General features: G+C 35.4%; 1 protein-coding gene across 2 annotated transcripts in view; it reads right to left on the reverse strand.

The window, feature by feature from the left end:
* The window catches only part of TTC3 (tetratricopeptide repeat domain 3), a 112,947-nt gene that overhangs the window by 90,396 nt on the left and 877 nt on the right, over positions 1-21,674 (reverse strand). Inside the window, exons 1-10 of one of the 2 annotated variants that reach the window (XM_069474953.1) lie at positions 12,283-12,688; positions 9,545-9,699; positions 9,072-9,114; positions 8,609-8,759; positions 8,072-8,159; positions 7,130-7,183; positions 6,021-6,141; positions 3,355-3,440; positions 1,990-2,084; positions 816-878 (exon numbers count right to left, since the gene is read on the reverse strand). The exons of the other annotated variant lie outside the window; for it this stretch is intronic. Of the exons in view, the coding sequence (XP_069331054.1) occupies positions 816-878; positions 1,990-2,084; positions 3,355-3,440; positions 6,021-6,141; positions 7,130-7,183; positions 8,072-8,159; positions 8,609-8,759; positions 9,072-9,114; positions 9,545-9,688 (845 nt within the window). The 5' untranslated portion in view covers positions 9,689-9,699; positions 12,283-12,688. Of the gene's footprint in view, positions 1-815; positions 879-1,989; positions 2,085-3,354; positions 3,441-6,020; positions 6,142-7,129; positions 7,184-8,071; positions 8,160-8,608; positions 8,760-9,071; positions 9,115-9,544; positions 9,700-12,282; positions 12,689-21,674 lie in introns of those variants that run through there. 2 annotated transcript variants of the gene reach the window in all.

Raw genomic sequence — 21,674 nt, forward strand, 5'->3', positions numbered from 1 at the left:
TCCCAGGCTCTAAGGTGGTTTTCTAATTTGTTTTGAATATTCTTCTACTGTGTGGATGTATTCTTGAATCCACCCTAAACCTTTCTTACAGTAGCGCAGGACATTATTAAATACAACAGTCTACACTGCTCAGTATTATGTTTGTACTTTATGCCCTAAAATTTTAAAACTAAAGAATAAAATCATAATACAGAATCTTTCTCAATCATTCTCAACTAACAGATAAAAAGTTCAGCTCAAATTCAACATAAAGAACTAAGAATTATGATTCCACTCTTATACCATTAAAATTTTTTGCTCTCTTTCACTTATGAAGGACATTTACTTAATTTTTTATACCAAGATAAACAGAGAAAAAAATACAACAAAAATGCTTATTTCAGTCTATATATTATAGGTTAACTAAGAGCAAAAGGAGGCAATATATTATAGGTGTTATAAACACAGACTTTGGGATCATCAGATCAGATCTGTGTCCAAATCTTGACGTAACTATTTACTAATGGTATGAGTTGGTCCACATATAACATGTGGAGAATAACATTACCTACCTATTACAGATGCTGTGAGAATTAAACAACATATGTAAAGCACTTAAAATAATGTATAACATATGTTTGCGCTCAATCAGAACAGCTGCTGCTGTCACTGTTGTTATTATACAAAAAGCCTGCAGTGCCCTCTTTAAACCATTTAAGTATTTCTGCCAAGTAACTATTCAAGGATTTTCTTGCATACCTGCAAAACAGAAATGTTTCCCAAAAATGGGTATTTAGCATAGCAATTCAGTGATTGGGATACTTTAATGAATTTACCTGAACTGTCCAGTACGAAGAAAGCAAAGAGCTCTGTTACCATAAAGAAGGTGATTTTCAGGTCTTAAAAAGAAACAATGTTTAGTTAGTAAAGCACACTACACATGAAACAAACAAAAACCACAGGGAATGAAAATTTTTTTTTAAACTTTACATCTGTGTGGCAGAGGATTTGGAATCTTAAACTAAGTCCCAGTTCCTTCAATTCTAACTTTAAGTAACCTTGTTCAAACCAACCTAAACTCCCCTGTATTCAAAATAAAGATAATTCTACTTGCTCTAATTCACAGGGCTGTTGTGAGGATCAAATGAGACATTAAAGAGCTACCAAACTACAAAGCATGCTGTAACTTTAGGGGATAAGATTACCTAAGTCAGGCTGTGCCACTGTGACAAAGAAAGCAAGCCTGCAAATTGGAACAGTAACTTAAATAGTTTCATTTCAAATTTTGTTCTTTTTAGTTTTATCTATGTGTGGTGAAATTTATTTCTCCTTTCCTCCACCTCTTCCTCAAAAGAACAGAGCAGCAGACTTTCAGACGTGGCATGCTAACTGGATTCATGCGTTCCCTGAAGAGATGGGCAAGATAGGAAAGAGAGTAGTGTTTACAGAAAACCCTCCAAAGGCTGCTACAGTATTAGGTGGCCCAGCTGATGCTGTCAGTAGCATCCAAGCATGAGGCACATCTGAAGGAAAACTATAAAATCTAGCAGCTGAACAAAGAAGACAAGGTACAGAGAGCACATGCATTTTCTCAATCATTCCCAATATTATCCTTTAAAAGTTATATCCTGAGAAGCAAAAACCCCTGAATGGGTGGCATCTTAAGTGCTACCTCTTTTTGATCAGCTAATAATTTGGAAGGACTTGGTTGATGGCAAAACGAGAACAAGACAGAATAAATGACTCTGTACTGAAAAGTATGAAAGAAAATGGAGGAGGACAGAACCAAAGTCACAATTTTGCCAGACTTGCTTGAGTTATACTACTTGACTAGGCTCATATACTCAGGCCACCTCCAATGGTTCTAATGCCTAAAGATGAGGAAATCTATTCTGCACAGCAAATTGAGTGATATTCTCCAATTCCTCATCTTGCTTTTATTTCTCCTGCATAGCATTCTAACTTGATCTGCCACATAAAAAGGATCTCACTGTTCTATTTTGGTCTTACCTATATTCAATGGCTCTGGTGTAATAGATAATAGCTATATCAAATCTTCCTTTGGCAAACTCTTCATTTCCTTTCATTTTCATTAGTTCTCCTTGCTGAGAAACCAAGGTTAAAGAAGACCCATCGATTAGCTCCAAAGATAATCAAGACCCAATACCTAGGAAAAATGGATCTGGGTTTCTATCTTTGATATCAGAAATAATCTAGGGGATTATTTATGTACAAAATGAGAATGCAATACCCAATATTTTGGCACACATATTTAAAGAAACCTTTCTCTAATGACTCAACACTAACTTTGTTAAAGGAATACTAAAAAATAAAGAAAACCATCACATTATGATTAATTACTAAAAACTGTGTGCAATATTTGGTAGATTCATTTTTAAATATACCTTATCAGTAAAGTACAGCAGACTAAAAGGTAGATGCAAAGTAGAAATTTAACTTTAGGTTAGTAAATGTGATATTATTCAGTAAATCTTAATGCTTAAAAAATATATACATCAATAACACATAGGCAATGTTGATAAGATTAATTGCAAAAAATGAGGTAGCAGGTTAGCAAGAATATATATGAAAGATGCTACAGCTATAACTGAAACTTTTCACTTCAAACACTCAAATTTTTTAAAATAAGTAATTAAACTGGATCATATCAATGGCTTTAGAGAATTCAATAAAACATTAAATGTTTTCCTAAATCCTTTTTTAAAATTGAGTTAAGATCATATTTCCAATGAGTGAGCTGGATGCCATGTGCCTTACATTTCAATAAAGCTGTTACCAAAGAAAATCACATTTCCTCAACTGACAGACCAGTTGGCTGGGCACAGTGGCTCACATTTGTAATCCCAACACTTTGGGAGGCCAAGGAAGGAAGATCGCTTGTGGCCAGAAGTTCAAGACCAGCCTAGGCAACATAATGAGACCCAATCTCTACAAAAAATAAGAAAAATTAGCTGGGCATGGTGACATGCCTTTAGTCCCAGCTACTTGGGAAGCTGAGACAGGAGGACTGCTTGAGCCCAGGAGTTTGAGCCTGCAATAAGCTATGATCATGCTTCTGTACTCCAGCCTGGGCAACAGAGACCCTGTCTCCAGAAAAAAAAAAAATTTAGTTGAAAAAAAGCAGATTTTAATTTTCAATTAACTGTTTAAAAATCATTTGAAAATTCTGATCAAGATATTTCTTCAAAAAAAATTCCAAATCACAATCTATTAAAAATTTCACTCAAACATGTCATTCCATTTTATAATAGTTCTTGTATGCCGTCAGAGAGCAGTTTTGTTATTAACTTCCTCTGTTAAAAGTTCTAACAGGCAAATCTTATAATATATTTACAAGTAAATATTTATCCTCACCTCTATACAATCCGCACAAGTTTGGGCTTTAAACTCTTCAAGCAAATTGGAGTTTTCTGTTATAACTTTAGTTATGTGATACTTGTCTAAATTTTATTTTTAGGAGAGAGAGAGAATATTTGTTAAAAAAACAAATTGGTATTGATAATATTCTAATTTTTAGCTAAGGTAGGTGAGTCTATAAATTCATTACATTACTAATCTTTCTAAATAGCATATGTTTCTTGTAATCTTTTATGTGTATTAAATAATACAGTAAAAATGTAAATTGATAAAATGTTACAGAAAACATTGGATTTATTGTTTGCTATGAATCTATTCACAGTTATTTCTAGCAATTAAAAAAACTCATTTATTATTACATTAGTTATAACTGTATTTATAACAAATGCTCTGTCAGAACATATTCCAAATATGCCTCATCATTACTGAAGCCAATTCAACAAACATTGTTAGGCCGGGTGCGGTGGCTCACGCCTGTAATCCTAGCACTCTGGGAGGCCGAGGCAGGTGGATCGCTCGAGGTCAGGGGTTCGAGACCAGCCTGAGCAAGAGCGAGACCCCCGTCTCTACTAAAAATAGAAAGAAATTAGCTGGCCAACTAAAATATATATAGAAAAAGTAGCCGGGCATGGTGGCGCATGCCTGTAGTCCCAGCTACTCGGGAGACTGAGGCAGTAGGATCGCTTAAGCCCAGGAGTTTGAGGTTGCTGTGAGCTAGGCTGACGCCACGGCACTCAATCTAGCCCGGGCAACAAAGCAAGACTCTGTCTCAAAAAAAAAAAAACAAACATTGTCAAGCACCTGTGGTGTACCAGGCACAATGTTCAATAAAAATGTATAAAAACAAAAACGTGGAAAACTACTTTCTAAAATGAATTGAACATACAGGTTGCATATCTCTTATCCAAAATACTTGGGACCAGAAGTGTTTCATATTTCAGGTATTTTCAATCTTGGATTATTTGCATTATACCAGGTGAGCATCCCAAATCCTAAAATCTGAAACTCAAAATGTTCCAGTGAAGATTTCCTCTGAGCATCATATCAAAGTTCACAAAGTTTCAAATCCTGGAGCATTTCAAATTTCAGATTTTTGATGCTCAACTTGCAACAAAGAATTTAAAATGTCTTCATTCAGTTTCTTGACTCTCATAAATAAAATGCTACAATGAGAAGTTATTTGAAACACTATTCTTATAGAAATTTAATTAATTAAAATGCAGTAAGTAACCAAACTTTATGTCAAAAGTTTATCAAGTGTCATTTTCTGCATTTTAAGCTGTTATAGAAAAAGGATTTTAAAAAGTAGAAAAAAATATTTTTATTGCAACAAAACTCTAGTTAAGCCTGTAGCAAACGTATTCATTTCCAAGGTGAAAGGAGTACCTAAAATGTAAGATTCAAGAAAAGCCCTGGCAGGTACAGAGTAGGATCACAGCAGGAAAACCTGGGCTTTGAGATCAGAGAAAACTGATTTCTCATCTAGGTTCTGCTACTTACTAGACTTCAGAAATACCACTTAACCTCTCAAAATCTTAGTGTGCTCACTTCTAAATTAGGAGTAATAACAGCCACCTTGCAAGGCTATTATACAGAAGAAGAGAATCAGAAATGAGCCCACAAAGATGTGCCTACAGGTGCTTCTCATCTTCTACCATAAAATCGCCTATAATTAAAGGCCTCCAAAACAATGACAAGAACAACATCAATCAGTGTAACACATCCCAGTGTCTAATAAACCTATGAGAAAGATCTGTCTTCACTTAAGTTGAATTCTTCTTTAGTACTTAAGTTAAAAATGCAAAATTTTCCAGATGCAGTGGCGCACACCTGTAACCCCAGGTACTTAGGTGGCCAAGCTGGGAGGATCACTTAACACCAGGACTTTGAGATCAGCCTGGCAACATGGCAAGACCTCATCTCCGAAAAAAATTTAAAAAATTAGCTGGGCATGGTGCTGCGCCTGTAGTCGCAGCTACTCAGGAGGCTGAGGCGGGAGGATCACTCGAGTTCGAGGCTGCAGTGAGCTATGACTGTGTCACTGCACTCCAGCCTATGCAAAAGAGCAAGACCCTGTCTCTAAAGAAATAAAAATTTAAAAAATAAATTTTTAAAAAATAGTGCTAAATTTTCCCTCTTCTCAATGGAGATGGCAAATTATTGGTCAGGATCTACTAAAAGGCCAAACCTTTCCCATTTCAAGATTCCTATAACTATACTACAAAAACCCTGCTGAGATTCATATGCTTTAAAGAAAAACATTTCACAAAGTGAAAGACATATGTAAGGCAGTTTCCCCATACATAAAAGAATTGCAGATTCATCAGGAAAATGAAAATCACAATTTTAGCTTCTGTTGCTTTTTCTTATGAAAGAATACATGAACCCAGTTGTGGTCTCCTTCTTTGAATAATATATATATTAACTTATAGCATCCATTAAGTAAAATTTTAAAAAGTATGTCATAAAAATAATTAAGACAGGAAATACAGAATAAAACTAACCACAAGGTTAAAATTCTCTTATTCAGGGATATATAACAAGAGAAACATATTTTTTAAAATCCTAAGATTAATCAGAAATCACATAACTACACATTCCATTTTCCCAAACAATACGTTTAAAAACTGAGTCAAGTAACAATTTAAAATACTTATACTTACATTCAGTAAAGAAAATACTTAACATAGGCCAACAACTGTCAACTGACGCTAATTTAGTTAGAATTGTTACATCGCCTGCATATTTTATCCAATTCAAAGCTTCCTCCATTGCCAAGATTTTCTGTTTCAAAAGAGGAATGAAGAATGGGATTTGGGTATTAATTCTAAGCAAATTTATCTTATAGAAGCATTTCAGACCCTTAATACAAAACTTCTGCAACTCCGTATTTTCACTTCCCCAGCATGCAACCTAGAGCTGTCAGACTCTGACATACAAGTTAACAGACACCATGGACTCACACATGTTACATGTTCAGGTGACCTCAGGCTACCATCAGAGCTCAAAATGCTTCTGCAGTGATTACAGACCTGGAATTTGAGGTCTACAACCTAGCAAGAGGCTGCCTGCAGTAGCAGGGAAGTACAATACAAAGTGCACAGGGTTCTCAGAACTTATCTAAACTAGGACTTTCATCCTCATCTCAAGATTAAAGGTATAGATTAAGGTTTATCAAAGGGACTACATGTTTTACATGGTCTGTGGCAAAGAGAAGAATAAGGAGATTAACAACAAGAGGAGGATATGTGGCTGGCCAAATGCAGACTCAGTGCAATCAGCTTTATGAAGGATCAAAATTCACAGAAATGTTATTTGTACTTCTAATGTCTGAAATAACTTCAGAAATTAAATAGTTGAGTTACCAATGTTGGTATCAGGCTTAAGAGAAACATATAGATGTTTATGTCACCAGTAGCATTAAAAATTGGTTTATCATTAAATCTGGAGATTACCTAGTGATTACATATCAAAAATATTCATACCAGGGGTCTAATAATTTCATTTGGGGGAACATAAGCTAGGAATATAATCTAAAAGAGAAGAATCAACTTGTAAAAGAGACTCAAAATCATACAACATATATGGGAAAAACAATGAAAATGATGCAAACCCCCAAATCGAAGAGAATGCATAAGGAAAATACAGAAATAAACACTACCAAATATTACTTATAAAACAGCAAGTATGTGGACTCAATGTACAGGGAAATGAGCAGTGTGACTATTGCCACTTATTCACAGTGGGTGTGGATTCTGTGTTTTAAACTTACATTTTCTATTTTATAAGCAATTCTCAATAAGCCTCCAATAAGGAATGAATCATTCTGAAAAATAAAACCAAAACATATTTTTTTCCTTACTCAGTCAATTATACCTGAATTTTCTAACAGAAAAAAAATCCTACATTTTAGGAATACTACTGTAAGTACATAGCAGTACACTTCCCACAAGCACATGACCAAATTTACCCTAAAGACCTTAAAACAAGAATTCACAAATAGTCTTCCATAGATTTCCAGTGTTTAAAATGATTTAGTGTATAACTTTTAGACCTGTGGATTTTTGAAGTTCATTGCACCTAGATTTTTTAATAAAGATACACTGGCTTGTATGTTACTGCAAAGGATTATCAGTAGGAAATAAACATCAGAATGTCCTTTCTAAACTTAAGTTTGCAATCAGAATGGTACCAAGAACAACACTTGGTTCCATAACGAATTGAAATAAGAAAAATTATCAAATGGCTTTCAAAAAAAAAAAAAAAAAGAACAATAAAAAAAAACCCTCAACATAGTACAAGGACACCTCTTCAAATCTGCCCTGGTAAAGTCTGCCCCTACCCCAAAGGCAAAATATTTGTTGAGATGGTGTGTTTTTATGTCAAAAGATAGAGCTCATCACTTTCAGAACCTGTGACAAAGGTTTCTATGAACCAGGGCCCACTATGATATGTGACAAATTCCAACTCCTATCCTTTAATGATAAGCAGCAGTTCTAGTCCCCAACATGGCATGTGAGAACCATGACAGCAGCCATCTCTGTACCTCTCGAATACTGAGCACACACTCATGGATGGCAGAATCATCTCAGGTTAACTAAACCTAAAATCATTATCTGTTTAATTGGTATCAACTAGTAATATGGACCTAACACCATATAAATACTTATATTCTTTAAATAGGGGTGAAAAAAACCTACATTCTACCACTTACAGCAACTTTCTTTGCCAAATCCACAATATCTTCCATCAACTCAAGATGTTGTAATTTCTTCAAACTTATCTCAGAAGCACGAGAATTGCTTAAAGACAAATTTATTTATTAAAAGATTAGGTTCTCATATATACAAATTCATTGAACTTTATGCTTAACTATATGTTGTACCTCAAACTACTGAAAAAAATTAAGTCTTTTTTTTTCTTCACTCTAGGACAATAACTAAGCTGTTTATTAAGTGGACAAAGTACTACATAGTTTTCTCTCTTCTATAGTATAACACCAATATTTATAAATCAACAATGTTTCCTGACTCAGCTTCAAGTCTACCATCTGATACTATTCAGAATTGCATGGATTATAATGTTACAGTTATTCACTCATATGCAAATCCCAAGTGTTTCTCTTTCTACCAAACAAAAGTAAAATTGAACAAGAATGAGACATAAGCCTTCCATTGTACTTGGCATTCATCAGGACTGGGCAACATACTTCTCACTGTTCATACAAAATGAATAACATATAGTAACTTACTTGGCTTCCAGACAGGGATGCAATCGTGATATTACAGAACTATTCTGATGTTGAAACAGAAGTGGCCAGAATATGTTTATTTTAATGGCATCACAATAATCTTGCAGAACAGAAATTGGTTTATTACACCATATACTGCAGATGTCAAATTCTTAATTTAAAAAAAAAGTTTAAAATTAGTATCTGTACCTCATTTTGGAATGAATCAATGTTATTAATAGTAACAAGGCAAAAATGGATATGGAAAGGAATGGAGGATATATTTTAACCTGTTAGATGTTAAGACTATTTAAATGCTGGCTAAAACTCTATTTTAATAAGAAAAGTTTTGGTTTCTAGTGAAAAAAATAGTAAGAATACATTTTTAAAAGATATATAAATCTGTTATGTTGATATGACTAGATGGATGGCCATCCCTTTACAGCCTTTCAATAAACTGACGTTAAAACACCAGTGTACTCACCTGAATTTCTCTCACTTTGGACATAATCTTTATATTGCATACCCTAGAAAGAAGAAAATTCTTTTGATTTGTATCTGGTAAAATACAAAAGTACAGTTCTTGATTTTCAATCTAAGGATTATTGGAAATAAACTGAAAATTTTCAGTGTACATTTACACTTTGAACATATCTTCAGCCAATGAGTCTTAATTTAAGCACTTTTTCACAGTATTTCCTCAATTTGATTCTATGGCTCTCGCTAAGAGCGTCTCTAATCCCCAGTCAGAAAACCACTTTTTACCATCACTCATTCTCTGGCAATCAGACTCTTATTGTAGAGTCACTGTCACCTTCCTTTCCGAAACCACCTCTTAAAGCACGTATACCTCCATGTCAAAACCAATGTACCACAAAAACATCTTTACCAAGAAAACTAAACCAGAAAACCTTTAAGACATAATGTCCAGAGCAAAAAATTAAAAAACCTACTTACCAACCCATTACAGTAAAGCTGAGTCACACGAACATAATCATCAGTCATAAATTCAGGAGCAAAAACACAATCATCCACATAAGGGCAATCTTCTAACAAGGCATAATCTGTTACAGCGCAATCTCCCTCAGCAAAATCGTCCATGGTGCACGATCCTAAGGAAATAACACAAACCCAAATCAATAATTAAATCATTTGAGATGATCTGAGAACCAGTTTTCCTGGCTTCTATGGCTTATTAGAAAAATACCTGGAAGCTATGCCCCAAGGAAATAACTTCAATCAGAACACTGAGCTCTGGAAGATTCTCATCCCCATTCTGCTGTTCCTTTTCCCGACTCTCCCCAAATAGTTTAATCTATTTCTTCTTTTCCTTAGGTTCACATATTCACCGTCTCTACTCTAACTTAATCTGTTTAATGTGTCTCCTTTTAGATGGAAGATAATTAAAGGCATCTTATTTTTGTACGTGCCTAGCGCATGGTAAGCTCTCAAATAACTGTTGAATGAAGAAAAAACATCTTCCCACTACTGCGCTTGTACCCCACCTACATCTACTGCACTCTGTAATGTGCCACTTCATCATACACAAACTCTACTATATTCTCAATCTCCTGTCCTGAACTAAATCTTGACTCCACTGAGAAAATCGTTTCCTATCAGCTGCTCCTACTCTACTGTCCATCCTTCAGTGTGTTTCTGTCTTGGGCAAAGGAGCGAGGCTAGAGCAGTACAGGGTGAGTCTGTCAACCTCCTACCTCCCCAAGGCCACATCCAGACCTTCCATCCTCCTAACACCTCACAACTACTGCAACACACAGCACTGCTAGATTGCAAGGAGAAAAAACCCTTCACATTATCAAAAGCCACGCTTTATACATACTTCAATGGAAGAAAGGGGAATTAGGGCTGAAGTTTCAGACTAAGGTGTTTTTTTTTCCCCCTGAAGAAAGTTCAATAATAGGGATTTTTATAGCTATCAAAACCTAAACATCACTGAAAAACACAGCATTTATTACTTCTATCTCTTGCCCAAATAATGGCCTTCTCTTCCTGTCATCACCAGCACACCATTAGCTCCATTCCTTACACCTCTTCACATCACCACTATATCCCATTATTGGGACAAACCAAGTTTCTTTTTTCCTAAGCAAGACCACCATCAGTCCTTGAAATACAAATCTATTTCTTTAATCAATCCATCCAATTTGCTGTATAAAAATTCCACAATGTCAGAAGTGAAGAACAGTAACAATCTTCCTAGCAAACTCTTTGTACTATGTGTCACATACTGTACCAAATGCTTCACATGCATCATCTCATTAATCTTCACAGCAATTCTTCTTGGCAGGGCCAGTTACCATCATCTCTGCTGTACGGATGGAAAATATTCTCAGTAAAATTAAATAATTTGCTCAAGGTCATCAAGCTAGGAAGGATTCAGACCCAGTCCTCTGATTCCATAGTCTCTTCTCTCAAACACTCTACTTCATTACATCTACTTTTCCATCACTGCCACCTATTTACCTCTTGGTTACTGTCATGTTTCAAGAACACTGGCAACTAGTTCACAGTGTTCTCTTTCCTCCAAATCCCACCATCATCCCAGCCACATAAAGGCCCATGCAGATAATACCCTAGCCTCGCAGTTTACCTCTTCAACTAACACGAACTTCACTACCCCCCTCACTAGGCTCTTCCTCCCCAGTACCACACCTCAGATCACTACCCCGGTCTAAGACAGTTTTTAAATTTTTCGCTCTGATCAGCTCCCCTCGGACCACAACCAATGGTCATTATGGCTCATGTCTTCCCTGTCTCCTACCACAGCCATTCCTCAACCTCATCAACAACTCTTCTTCCTTTTTCTCTCATCCAAATCCTCTATTCTCATCCACTTTCAGTTTCCTTACAATTTGGTTTCCACTTCTATCATTCAAGGGAAACTGCTTTCAATAAGGTCATTAATGACCTTCTACAATAGATTGGTTATCTATGTCTACAACCTGACCTGTTCTGCATGAACAATACTTACAGAGTTTAAAAATTTACTCCAAAAGTGAACAATGACCAGAAAAAATAAGACATCAAAGCACCCAAAGTATGGCACATAATGTAGGACATATGCTACCCTAGAAAATATACATACTTTTAAACTCACTTGTCTTATCAACTTTTTTGATATATAAATACAGAAAGAGCCAAGAACTGTCTCAGCCTACACATCATGGCGTCAATTACAATACAATTAATGTGCTGATACCTGGCAGACTGAGCCATACGTGACATGACGCTGGTCATTCAAGCCTGACAGATCTCACTTGATACAATGCACAGCACCAATTGTACTGTAATTACGACACTGGTGTAATTCTTATTTTCTGTTTTGTTTTAACTAGAGAGGCGATGTGGCAATTTGGTTAAGAGAATGGACTCCAGCCAAGAGTGCCTGGCCTTAAATCCTGGCTCTCCCAGGTGATCTTATGCAAGTTAACCTCTCTGTGCTTCCATTTCCTCATACGTGAAATGGGGATAACAATACCCCCTACCTGATTAATCAGTTAACACATGTAAAGTGCTTACAAGAGTACTGGGCATATGGACATCCTGCAAATACCAGCTATCATTAACATTAATACTAGGTGAGTATTTTTTAAAATCCACTGTTTAGATGCTTCCATCTAAGTTGCCTACCGTAATTGCTAAATCCAAAGAGCACTTTTTGGCTTACAACTTACTTGACACTGTGGACCACTTCCTCCTCAGAACTCTTCATTTGGACTCCAAAGACCATCTTCTCCTGGTTCTCCTCCTATTCGTCTGGCTGCTCTTCCTCAGTCTCCTTCATGGGCTCTTCTTCTCCATTCCCCGCCACCCAAATGTCAACTCTCTTTTCTTCTCACTCTTACTCTCTCCTTGGGTGACCTCATCCACCACACCCATGGCTTAAGACAGCACTTTCTGAACTTCCATCATTTGCATAGCTTCACCATGATTTTTGCCATTTCCACATGTTACATGTATTTTTACTTAATATTTCCCTTTTATTGAGCTCACTTGGCCTAAGTGATAATGTCCATGGTATCATAGGTCTGATGTGCAAGTTATGTTTTTCATACACATTAAATTCTTACCTATTAAAAATTTTTCAAGTGTTTATCCATGTACCATTTTAAATTATCTCATACTGCACTATAGGAAACAATTGCTTCCAAACTTCCAACTGCTGAAAGACTCCCAAATCTCCCCAGGCTGGGTTGCATCTCTTGACTTCTAGAACCTCCCTATCAACTACTACTGGATCTTAACCAAGATGTCCCACAAGCCCCTCAGATTCAGTAAGTTCAAATACAAACATCTTTTTCCGCAAAAACAAACAAATGAAACCAAGTTCTTTCCTCTTTCTGTATGCTGTTTATTAGTTAATTGCTCTACATGCCACCTGATTACCCAAACCAAAAACCTGGGAGTCAATTTAGACTCCCCAGACTTCAACATTTCTATCCAACTTACCACTAAGTCCTGTCATTTCTACTTCCCTAAGAAATCTAAAATTAGCACACATACACTTCTTGATGCCCAGTGCCACTTGCCTTAGTTGTACCTTCATCTTTTCTCTCCTGAAATAACCACAGCAGTCTCCTAACTGGTCAATCTTAGCATCCTCTAAAACTCTGATCATACCATTTTACAGCTTACAACTGTTCAATAGCTTCCCTTCATCTTCAGAATAAAGTCCAACCTCCCTACTATATGCATAGAAGGCCTTTTTTGATGCTAGTCCTGCTTTTCTCTCTAGTCACTCCATGACACATAACCTAAAAGCCAGTCATACCCAAATGCCCTTCCTTACTAAACAAATCTTATTCTACAACCACCTCATGCTTACCAGTCCTCAATACTCAATCCCAGGAAGCATTTCCTGATCTTCCCACTACCACCAAGTTTATGTGTGCACCTCTTCTCTGTAAGCCCAGAACACCCTGTCCATAGCTTTGACAGTAGTTTTCACACTGTTCAGTCATCACAGGTTTTATCTCTGCGGGGTCACTTTGAGTCCAGAGGATACACTGTGTCATACACTTGTCACCTGTACTGTTATTCACTCAATAATTTCCTTTACAATAACTAAAATTTTGACTTAGATGTAAACTTGCTTTAATAGAAATTTTAATATCACCAAGAAATCCTATGTTTGGTATGACAAATTTTCCTGATACAAACTAAAATAAATACACTACTAAAATTAAATATTAAAATAAAGAACTTTTAATCCCATCAGTTATGGTGAACCAGTTACTCTGGGGGTCTCTACAATTACAAAAAAAAGAAGCAGATCCTAGATTTAAAAAAAAAATACTTCTTAGATGTTTTTGCTGAGCTCATAGAAATATGGGAACATTTAAAGCTACCCTCAGCCCCCCAACAGCAACAAACCTTGAACTAGAAATTAAACCTAACAGTCAAGAGTACAGTTGTGGTACCAGTAAAGCAGTGGTGTAATCAGGACACTGAGCCCTGGGCCAGAAGCAAAAAGTAAGAACTGAAGAGTGGTCCCAGTTAAACTCCTGGCTCCAAGCCAAAGCTGACACAAATGCTTTCAGAAAGAAAGCATGCCCAAACTAGACTCTCAAGATTCCCACAAAGATCACTCAAATAGGAGTTCATAATAAATGATCAACGAGTACAGGAGGTGACGGCCACCATCAGGGAGAGACAACAGAAAACAATAAGCAGTAAGTTTAGACCCCTCCCCACCCCCCGCCAAGGATATCAGACATTGGGATTGCCTGATACAGTCTACAGAATAGCTATAGATTCACAAAAATGAGCAAGCAACAGGAGACCATGAAGAACGATTGGGTATGTCAAAAAGAACCAAGTGGAACTTTTAGAATTAAAAATATAATTGTTGGCCAGACATGGTGGCTCACGCCTGTAATCCTAGCACTCTGGGAGGCCGAGGCAGGAGGATCGCTCAATGTCAGGAGTTCGAGACCAGCCTGAACAAGAGTGAGACCCCATTTCTACTAAAAAATAGAAAGAAATTACCTGGACAACTAAAAAAAAATATATATACATATATATATAAAATTAGCTGGGCATGGTGGTTCATGCCTGTAGTCCCAGCTACTTGGGAGGCTGAGGCAGAAGGATCGCCTGAGCCCAGGAGTTTGAGGTTGCTGTGAGCTAGGCTGATGCCACGGCACTCTAGCCCGGGAAACAGAGCAAGACTCTGTCTCAAAAAAAAAAAAATAAAAATAAAAAATAGATATATACATATATATAATTGTTAAAAGTTTAAAAAAAAAAAAGATGGGTTACAGAGATTAGGCACAGCTGAAGAGAAAATTGGTGAAATAGAATATATGCCTGATGAAATTATCCAGCATTGTAAATTCTGATAAAGAGAGACAAGGAGATGAAAAATATGAAAAATGAAGAGTACGTGAAATGCAAACAGTTTAGTACATACATACGCAGTTAAAGTTCCACCAGGAGAGAACAGATAAAATCTAAAAGAGAAAATATTTAAAGAATACAGGGCTCAGAATCTTCTAGACCTCACAAGAGAAAATTCAGAATCAAGAAACACATGTATCCAAAATAAGGATAAATAAAAAGTAATCTCCATGGAGACTCAGAAGTGAAATGACATAACACCAAAGACAGAAAACCTAATACAACTAAAAGAAAAAGAATATTTTCTTCAAAAAAGCATAAATAAAACTGGCAGCATACTATGCATGAGCAACAGTAGCATAATATTTTCACCCTGCTGACAAAAAAGAGACTACCAACCTAGAACTGCACATCAATCAAAATGATCTCTCAGGAGCAAAGGTTAAATAAAAATAGTTTTAGATGAAAACTGAGCTGACCACCAACCAAGAAACTTGGACTTCTAAACATATCAATTAAAAGACACAGATTGAGTGATAGGATTAAATGGAAAATCCAGTAATATATTCTTTATAAGAGACACCTAAAATGTAAATACACAAAAAAATTAAAAGGAAAATGAAGGAAAAGGATATTCCAGGTAAATTAGCACCAAAAGAAAGATGGGCTCAGACAAAAAAGACTAACACAATAAAGCAAAATTAGGGATGGAGAGGATCACAACACATTAAAGGTTCAAAATCCACTAGGAAAATAGTGTTAAGCTTGCATGCATCTAATGAGAGTCTCAAAATAAAAACAAAAATTGTTAGAAATACAGGAAGTCTGTAGAAAGTAGGAGATTGTGGGCCGGGAGCGGTGGCTCACGCCTGTAATCCTAGCACTCTGGGAGGCTGAGGCGGGTGGATCATTTGAACTCAGGAGTTCAAGACCAGCCTGAGCAAGAGCGACACCCCGTATCTACTAAAAATAGAAAGAAATTATCTGGCCAACTAAAAATATATATAGGAAAAAAAAAAAATTAGCCAGGCATGGTGGCGCATGCCTGTAGTCCCAGCTACTCGGGAGGCTGAGGCAGGAGGATCGCCTGAGCCCAGGAGTTTGAGGTTGCTGTGAGCTAGGGTAACGCCACGGCACTCTAGCCTGGGCAACAGAGTGAGACTCTGTCTCCAAAAAAAAAAAAAAGAAAGAAAGTAGGAGATTGGAACATACCTCTCTCAATTAATGATAGGACAGATAAAAACTAATAAAGACTGTTTGAACACAATTAACGAGCTTTACCTAATGGATAAACAACAATTAGAGAATACATACTCCAGAAGTACACATAGGACACAGGACATAATTCACTAAGTACATGGCAATAAAACAATAGCAAAAAGGTGTTTTTAAAAACAAAATACAGACCACGTTCTCTGACAACACAAGAAGTCAATAAAAAAACATTAAAAATTTCAAAATCTATTTCTAAATAATTCATAAGTCAAGAAATCAAAATGGAAATTTAAAAAATACTTTAAAATTTACTTTAATGCTTTAAACATTAAGATTTAAAAGTTAACGAAAACACTACAAATTAAACTATGTTAGACAAAGCCAAAAATTGACTGTGAGAAAGTTTATAGGCTTACATGTTTATACTAGGAAATAAGAATAGCTGAAAATTAATGTTAAACATGCAACTTAAGTTAGAAAAATAGGAAAAGAACAAATTCGAAGAAAGTAAAAGGATGGAAACAAACAATAAATAAAAGAAGAGGGGGAAAATCAATGAAATAAAAAACAAAGATATACTACAGAGGACTAATTCAGCCAAAAGTTAATCCTTTGCCAAAATTAATGAAATAGATAAATTTTTGGCAAGACTAATCAAGAAAAAAGGAAAAGTCAGGCATAAATAATATTCAAAATGAGAAAAGGGAACATAGTTACAGATAAAGCAGAAATTAAAACAATACCATAAACTTGATGCCAAAAAACTTAAAAAATTTTGACAAAAAAACAAATTTCTAAAACTTACCAAAACTGACTAAAAGAAATAGAAAACCTAAACAGTCCTATGGCTATTCAATTGCTAATTACTATCCAACTTTACAAAGAAAACATTAGATCCAAATGATCTTACAGGTAAATTTCACCAAACTTTTAGAAAACAAATCAATCCAAACTCTCCCAGGGAACAAAAAAAAGAGGAACTATTCTCAACTCATTGTATAAGGTCAGTGAAATCTTAATACCAAAATCAGACAAGATGGTCAAAAAAGAGAAGTGAGAGGTAATTCTATTTGTAAACAAATACAAAAATCTAAATAAAGTACTGACAAACATAATCTACTAGTTCACAAAAAAATCATAAAGACCAATTTGGCTTTATCTCAAGAAAGACAATAAGAGAGAATGAAGAATTCTAAAATCTATAAATTGGAACTCACTGCACCTAACAGATTAAAGGAAAAAACCACAAGATAGTCTCAACAGATGTAGAAAAGCATGTGACAAAATAAAAAACAAAGATTTCTCTAACTTAATCAAAAGTATCTACAAAAACTCATAGCAAATGTTATTCTTAACGGGGGAAACATTCTATTTAAAATTGGGAATGAGACCTGTTTGTATGCCCACTATATTCATTTCTAATGAACAACCATAATCACTTCCATTGAACATGTATCTAAAAGTGAGCTAATTCATTAAGACAAGAAAAATAAATTGAAAGCAAAAATAATTGGAAAGGAAGACCCAAAACTGTCACTATTTGCAAATGATATAATTAACTACATACAAAACCCAAAGGAATTCCAGAAAATGTTAGAACTAGTAAGAGTCTATTGAGCAGATGACTAAAGATTAATATTTTTAAAACTCATTAAATTTCTATTTACTAACAATAAAGTCAGAAAATAGAATCTTTTATAAATGCCACCATTTATATAAACAATAACAAACTCAGAAACATCAGAATCAACATTAAAAAAGATCTCTACAGAGAAAATTATGAAACTACATTGAAAGACTACATAAATGGAAATACCATATTCTCAGGATGACTCAAAATCTTAAAGATTTCAATTCTCCCCCAAACTGTTTCAATCAATTCTAATTAAGTCCCAAAAGTTTTTTCATATCATGTAACAAACTGATTCTTAAAACAAGAACACTGTTCCTGAGACTCCAACTTCTCCCCAGCTATCAAGATGTCTGGTAAAACTGTAGCATTAATAATTAAGACAGTGTAGTATGAAAAAGCACAGAGACAGACAAGGTGATATGTGAAACAGAAAGGCAACCCAGAAACAGACCCACACACATAGAAACTAAACGTGAAAGAGATGGCACAGCAGATCACTGGTGAACAGAGGGCCTTCAATGCATGGTATAGGGATAATTAGAGCCACAGAGGAAGGAAAAATGAATGTGGATCACTTTCTCAAACCATATACAAAAACTAAGCTCAGATGAGTTATGAACTTAAATGTGAAAGGCATCATTTTAAAACTTCTAAAAAGAAATATAGAAGAATGTCTTCATGAGAAGTTTTCCAATTAGATTACATTAAAATTAAGAACTTCTGTTCACCAAAATATACCATGAAGGGTGAAAAGACAGGCCACAAACTGGAAGAAGATATTTACAATGCATGTAATTAATAAAGGACCAGTGTTACCAGTATATCAGTTTTTACAGACAACCCAACAGAAAAAAAGGGTAAAAGATATGACAAGGCATTTTATAAAAGGGAAATAAAGATGATTTCTAAACATAAAAAAGATGCTCAAGCTCACTGATAATAAAAAAATGCATATTAAAAGCACAATGATGCATCATTTTATACCCATTCCATTGAATAATATTAAGAAGTCTAACAAGAACAAGTGTTGAAAAGGTTGTAGGTTAACTCTTACACACTGCTAATCAAAGTATATAAATTGACAAAACTGCTGGCCGAAGTATAAGCTGGTACAACCACTTGAGAAAACAATCAGGCATCATTTTGTAAAGCTGAACGAACATTGTAACTCTTGACCCAGCAATTCCACTTCTAGCAAATAGCCTACCACGGTGGTATTCCAACCTTTTTTTGCTCACAAACCACCAAAAATGCTTTTAAAAATGACATACCCTTCACATGTTAAGATAACATCTAAAAAATTTCACTGTAAGTTTAAGTAATTGTAAAGGATGAATTTCTAGAGTACCATGGTAACATTTTAAAGTAAAACTGATACATCCTTCTTTTAAATGTATAAGTATTACCAGCATGTAGCTGGTCAAAAAATATTCACTGGCATTTTTGAAAATGCATCTCTAGAGGAAATGCATGGGGAGGTGCCCAGATTTTAGAAGTCTCCCTAACACTATAAACTGTATTTTAAATTACTCCCTTTGTTTTCCACTAGCAGGCAAAGCCCTATTAAGACTCCAGAGGCTTGGGGTTTGCCTTTCTTATGTAAAACACTATTGTGAAAAGGAAGGTCCTCCAGGAGGCCTCTATCCAGACCTCAGGCATTACCAATTTTAGTAAAGAGAACATATGGAATAGAAATTGATTAACATCATTTGTACCCCACACACTCCTTAGAAAAAAATCTTCATTACTCCCCTGGGGGTCTTAGAAACCAATGTGAAAATCAGAGAAAGTCTTACAGCTGTGTACTAGACAAGAATCTTCATCATAATAGCAAAACCTGGAAACAACCAAAATGTCCATCAACAGGAAAATGCATCTCTGTGTTATATTCACCCATGGAATATTACACAGCAGTGAAAATTAATGACTTACATCTATACTCAATATTAGTGACTCTTAGAAACATAACATTGAGTGAAATAAGCAAGTCCCATAAGACTTCACCCAGCATTTTTTTTTTTTTACTCAACAACAACAGAAACCATACAATACATTGTTGAGGGATAGATACATATCTGATAAAATTTTTAAAAAGCAAGGAATAACACACACAATTCTGGGTAGTAGTCACCTCTGGAGGTGAGCACATTCAGTATTGGTCATCTTGATTCTTGAATGGTGGATTCACAGGTGTTCATTTTATTGTTTTGCTTCACAATATGCATATGTATTACATATTTTGAACATATCAAGTATTACATAAAAATGAAGATTTTTTTTAAAACATTCATCATATGAAAAAATATGCTTTTAAATCACCTCACCTGCCACTATAGAGGTACACATAACATATCATGGAAATTCTATCTTTACATTAACCACAGGAACTGACATACATTAAGTACATAATAAATGTTCATTGGAATTAATCTTATAAGGACCAAACGAGATAAAGGCTGAGCCAATTAGCTGTGAGAGATGAACCCATAGGCTGACACAGGGTTAGGGCAGAAGCCAAGGTGGCTGCAAGCAAATTTAGCAACAAGCTAAAGTCATAAAGAAGTTGGTCAGTAAAGAGAAGGCAAAAATGTAAAGTCTGATAACATAACATGTTAGCAGGGATGTGAGGAAATGGGTGTTCTCACTCAATACCAGTGAGTGAAAATTGGTACAACCACTTGGAGAGATTCTGTGATATTTGGTTAAGTTGAAGATGCACATAACCTACTCCAGCAAATCTACTATTAGGTGTATTTCCTAGAGAAACTTTCAAATGTGTGCACAAGCAGACAGGTACAAAGATATTTACTGCAGGACTGTTTTTAAGAGTCAAAAACTGGAAACAACTTCAAAGTCCATCAATAGGGAATGTATAATTAAATATGGTATATTCATACAATGCAATTCTATACCAGCAATTAAAATGAATGAACCAAAGAGAACACAATTATTCAATTTATTCATATATAAATCTCAAATGTGATGCTGAGCAAAAAAACTGCAAGTTGCAAAAACACATGTATAGTATAATACCATTAAAGTTAAAAACAAACAATACTGTATATTGTTTATGGATTCACCATGATGAAAAGTATAAAATATGCAAAGGAATGATATACACAAACCTGAACACAGTGGCTATCTCTAGGGAAGGAGGAGGAGGAACTTAGTGCCTCCAATATCTGCAATTTTATTTCTTGAAAAAAGATCTGAAGTAAATTTGGCAAAATAATTAAATCTGTAAAATCTGAATCATGGATTGGTTAGACCCCCCTCTATATTTTATATCTGAAATATTCCAGAAATTAGAAGAAAAATAAGAAAATTAGGCAAGAATAAGAAAATTAAGCAGAACAGAGAAAAAGACACCAAAACGCAGCCCTTGAGCAGAAAGCACGAACCTTTGAGCAAAAACGAGCAGTAATTAGGTCCTTAATGGGTCTGAAGTTTCTTTCCCTTATGTATCCTTACATTAAATCCTACTTTCCTTAGGGCAAAATGAAAATTTCTAGCAATAAAAAATGTCGTAACTAGAACCGTAATTATGAGGAAACTGCTCCCAAGGGAGGAGAAGTAAAATCTGTTCGATTTCTACCTTGTTTCCCCTACCAGGGTAGGGGAAAACCGAAAGAGATTTATATGAACGCCATAAAATGTGAACCATTAAGTATTTTCAAGAACGCCATATACACTATATTTGCCCCGTTGGCGTGTGCTTGTATGTTGGAAGGAGGTTGCAATTGAAGGGTTTTTGGCGTCCAGGGCACCTCTGCAAAAGGCACGCCGCACTGGTACCGGCCCAAATTCACCTACGCCTCGGTTCCATTTTTGGTCCTTGCTCCCCTACTCTGTCCCCAGATTAGTTCGACAAGCCACACT

Source organism: Eulemur rufifrons, chromosome 7 (genome assembly GCF_041146395.1).
Source record: "Eulemur rufifrons isolate Redbay chromosome 7, OSU_ERuf_1, whole genome shotgun sequence".
Taxonomy (NCBI): domain Eukaryota; kingdom Metazoa; phylum Chordata; class Mammalia; order Primates; family Lemuridae; genus Eulemur; species Eulemur rufifrons.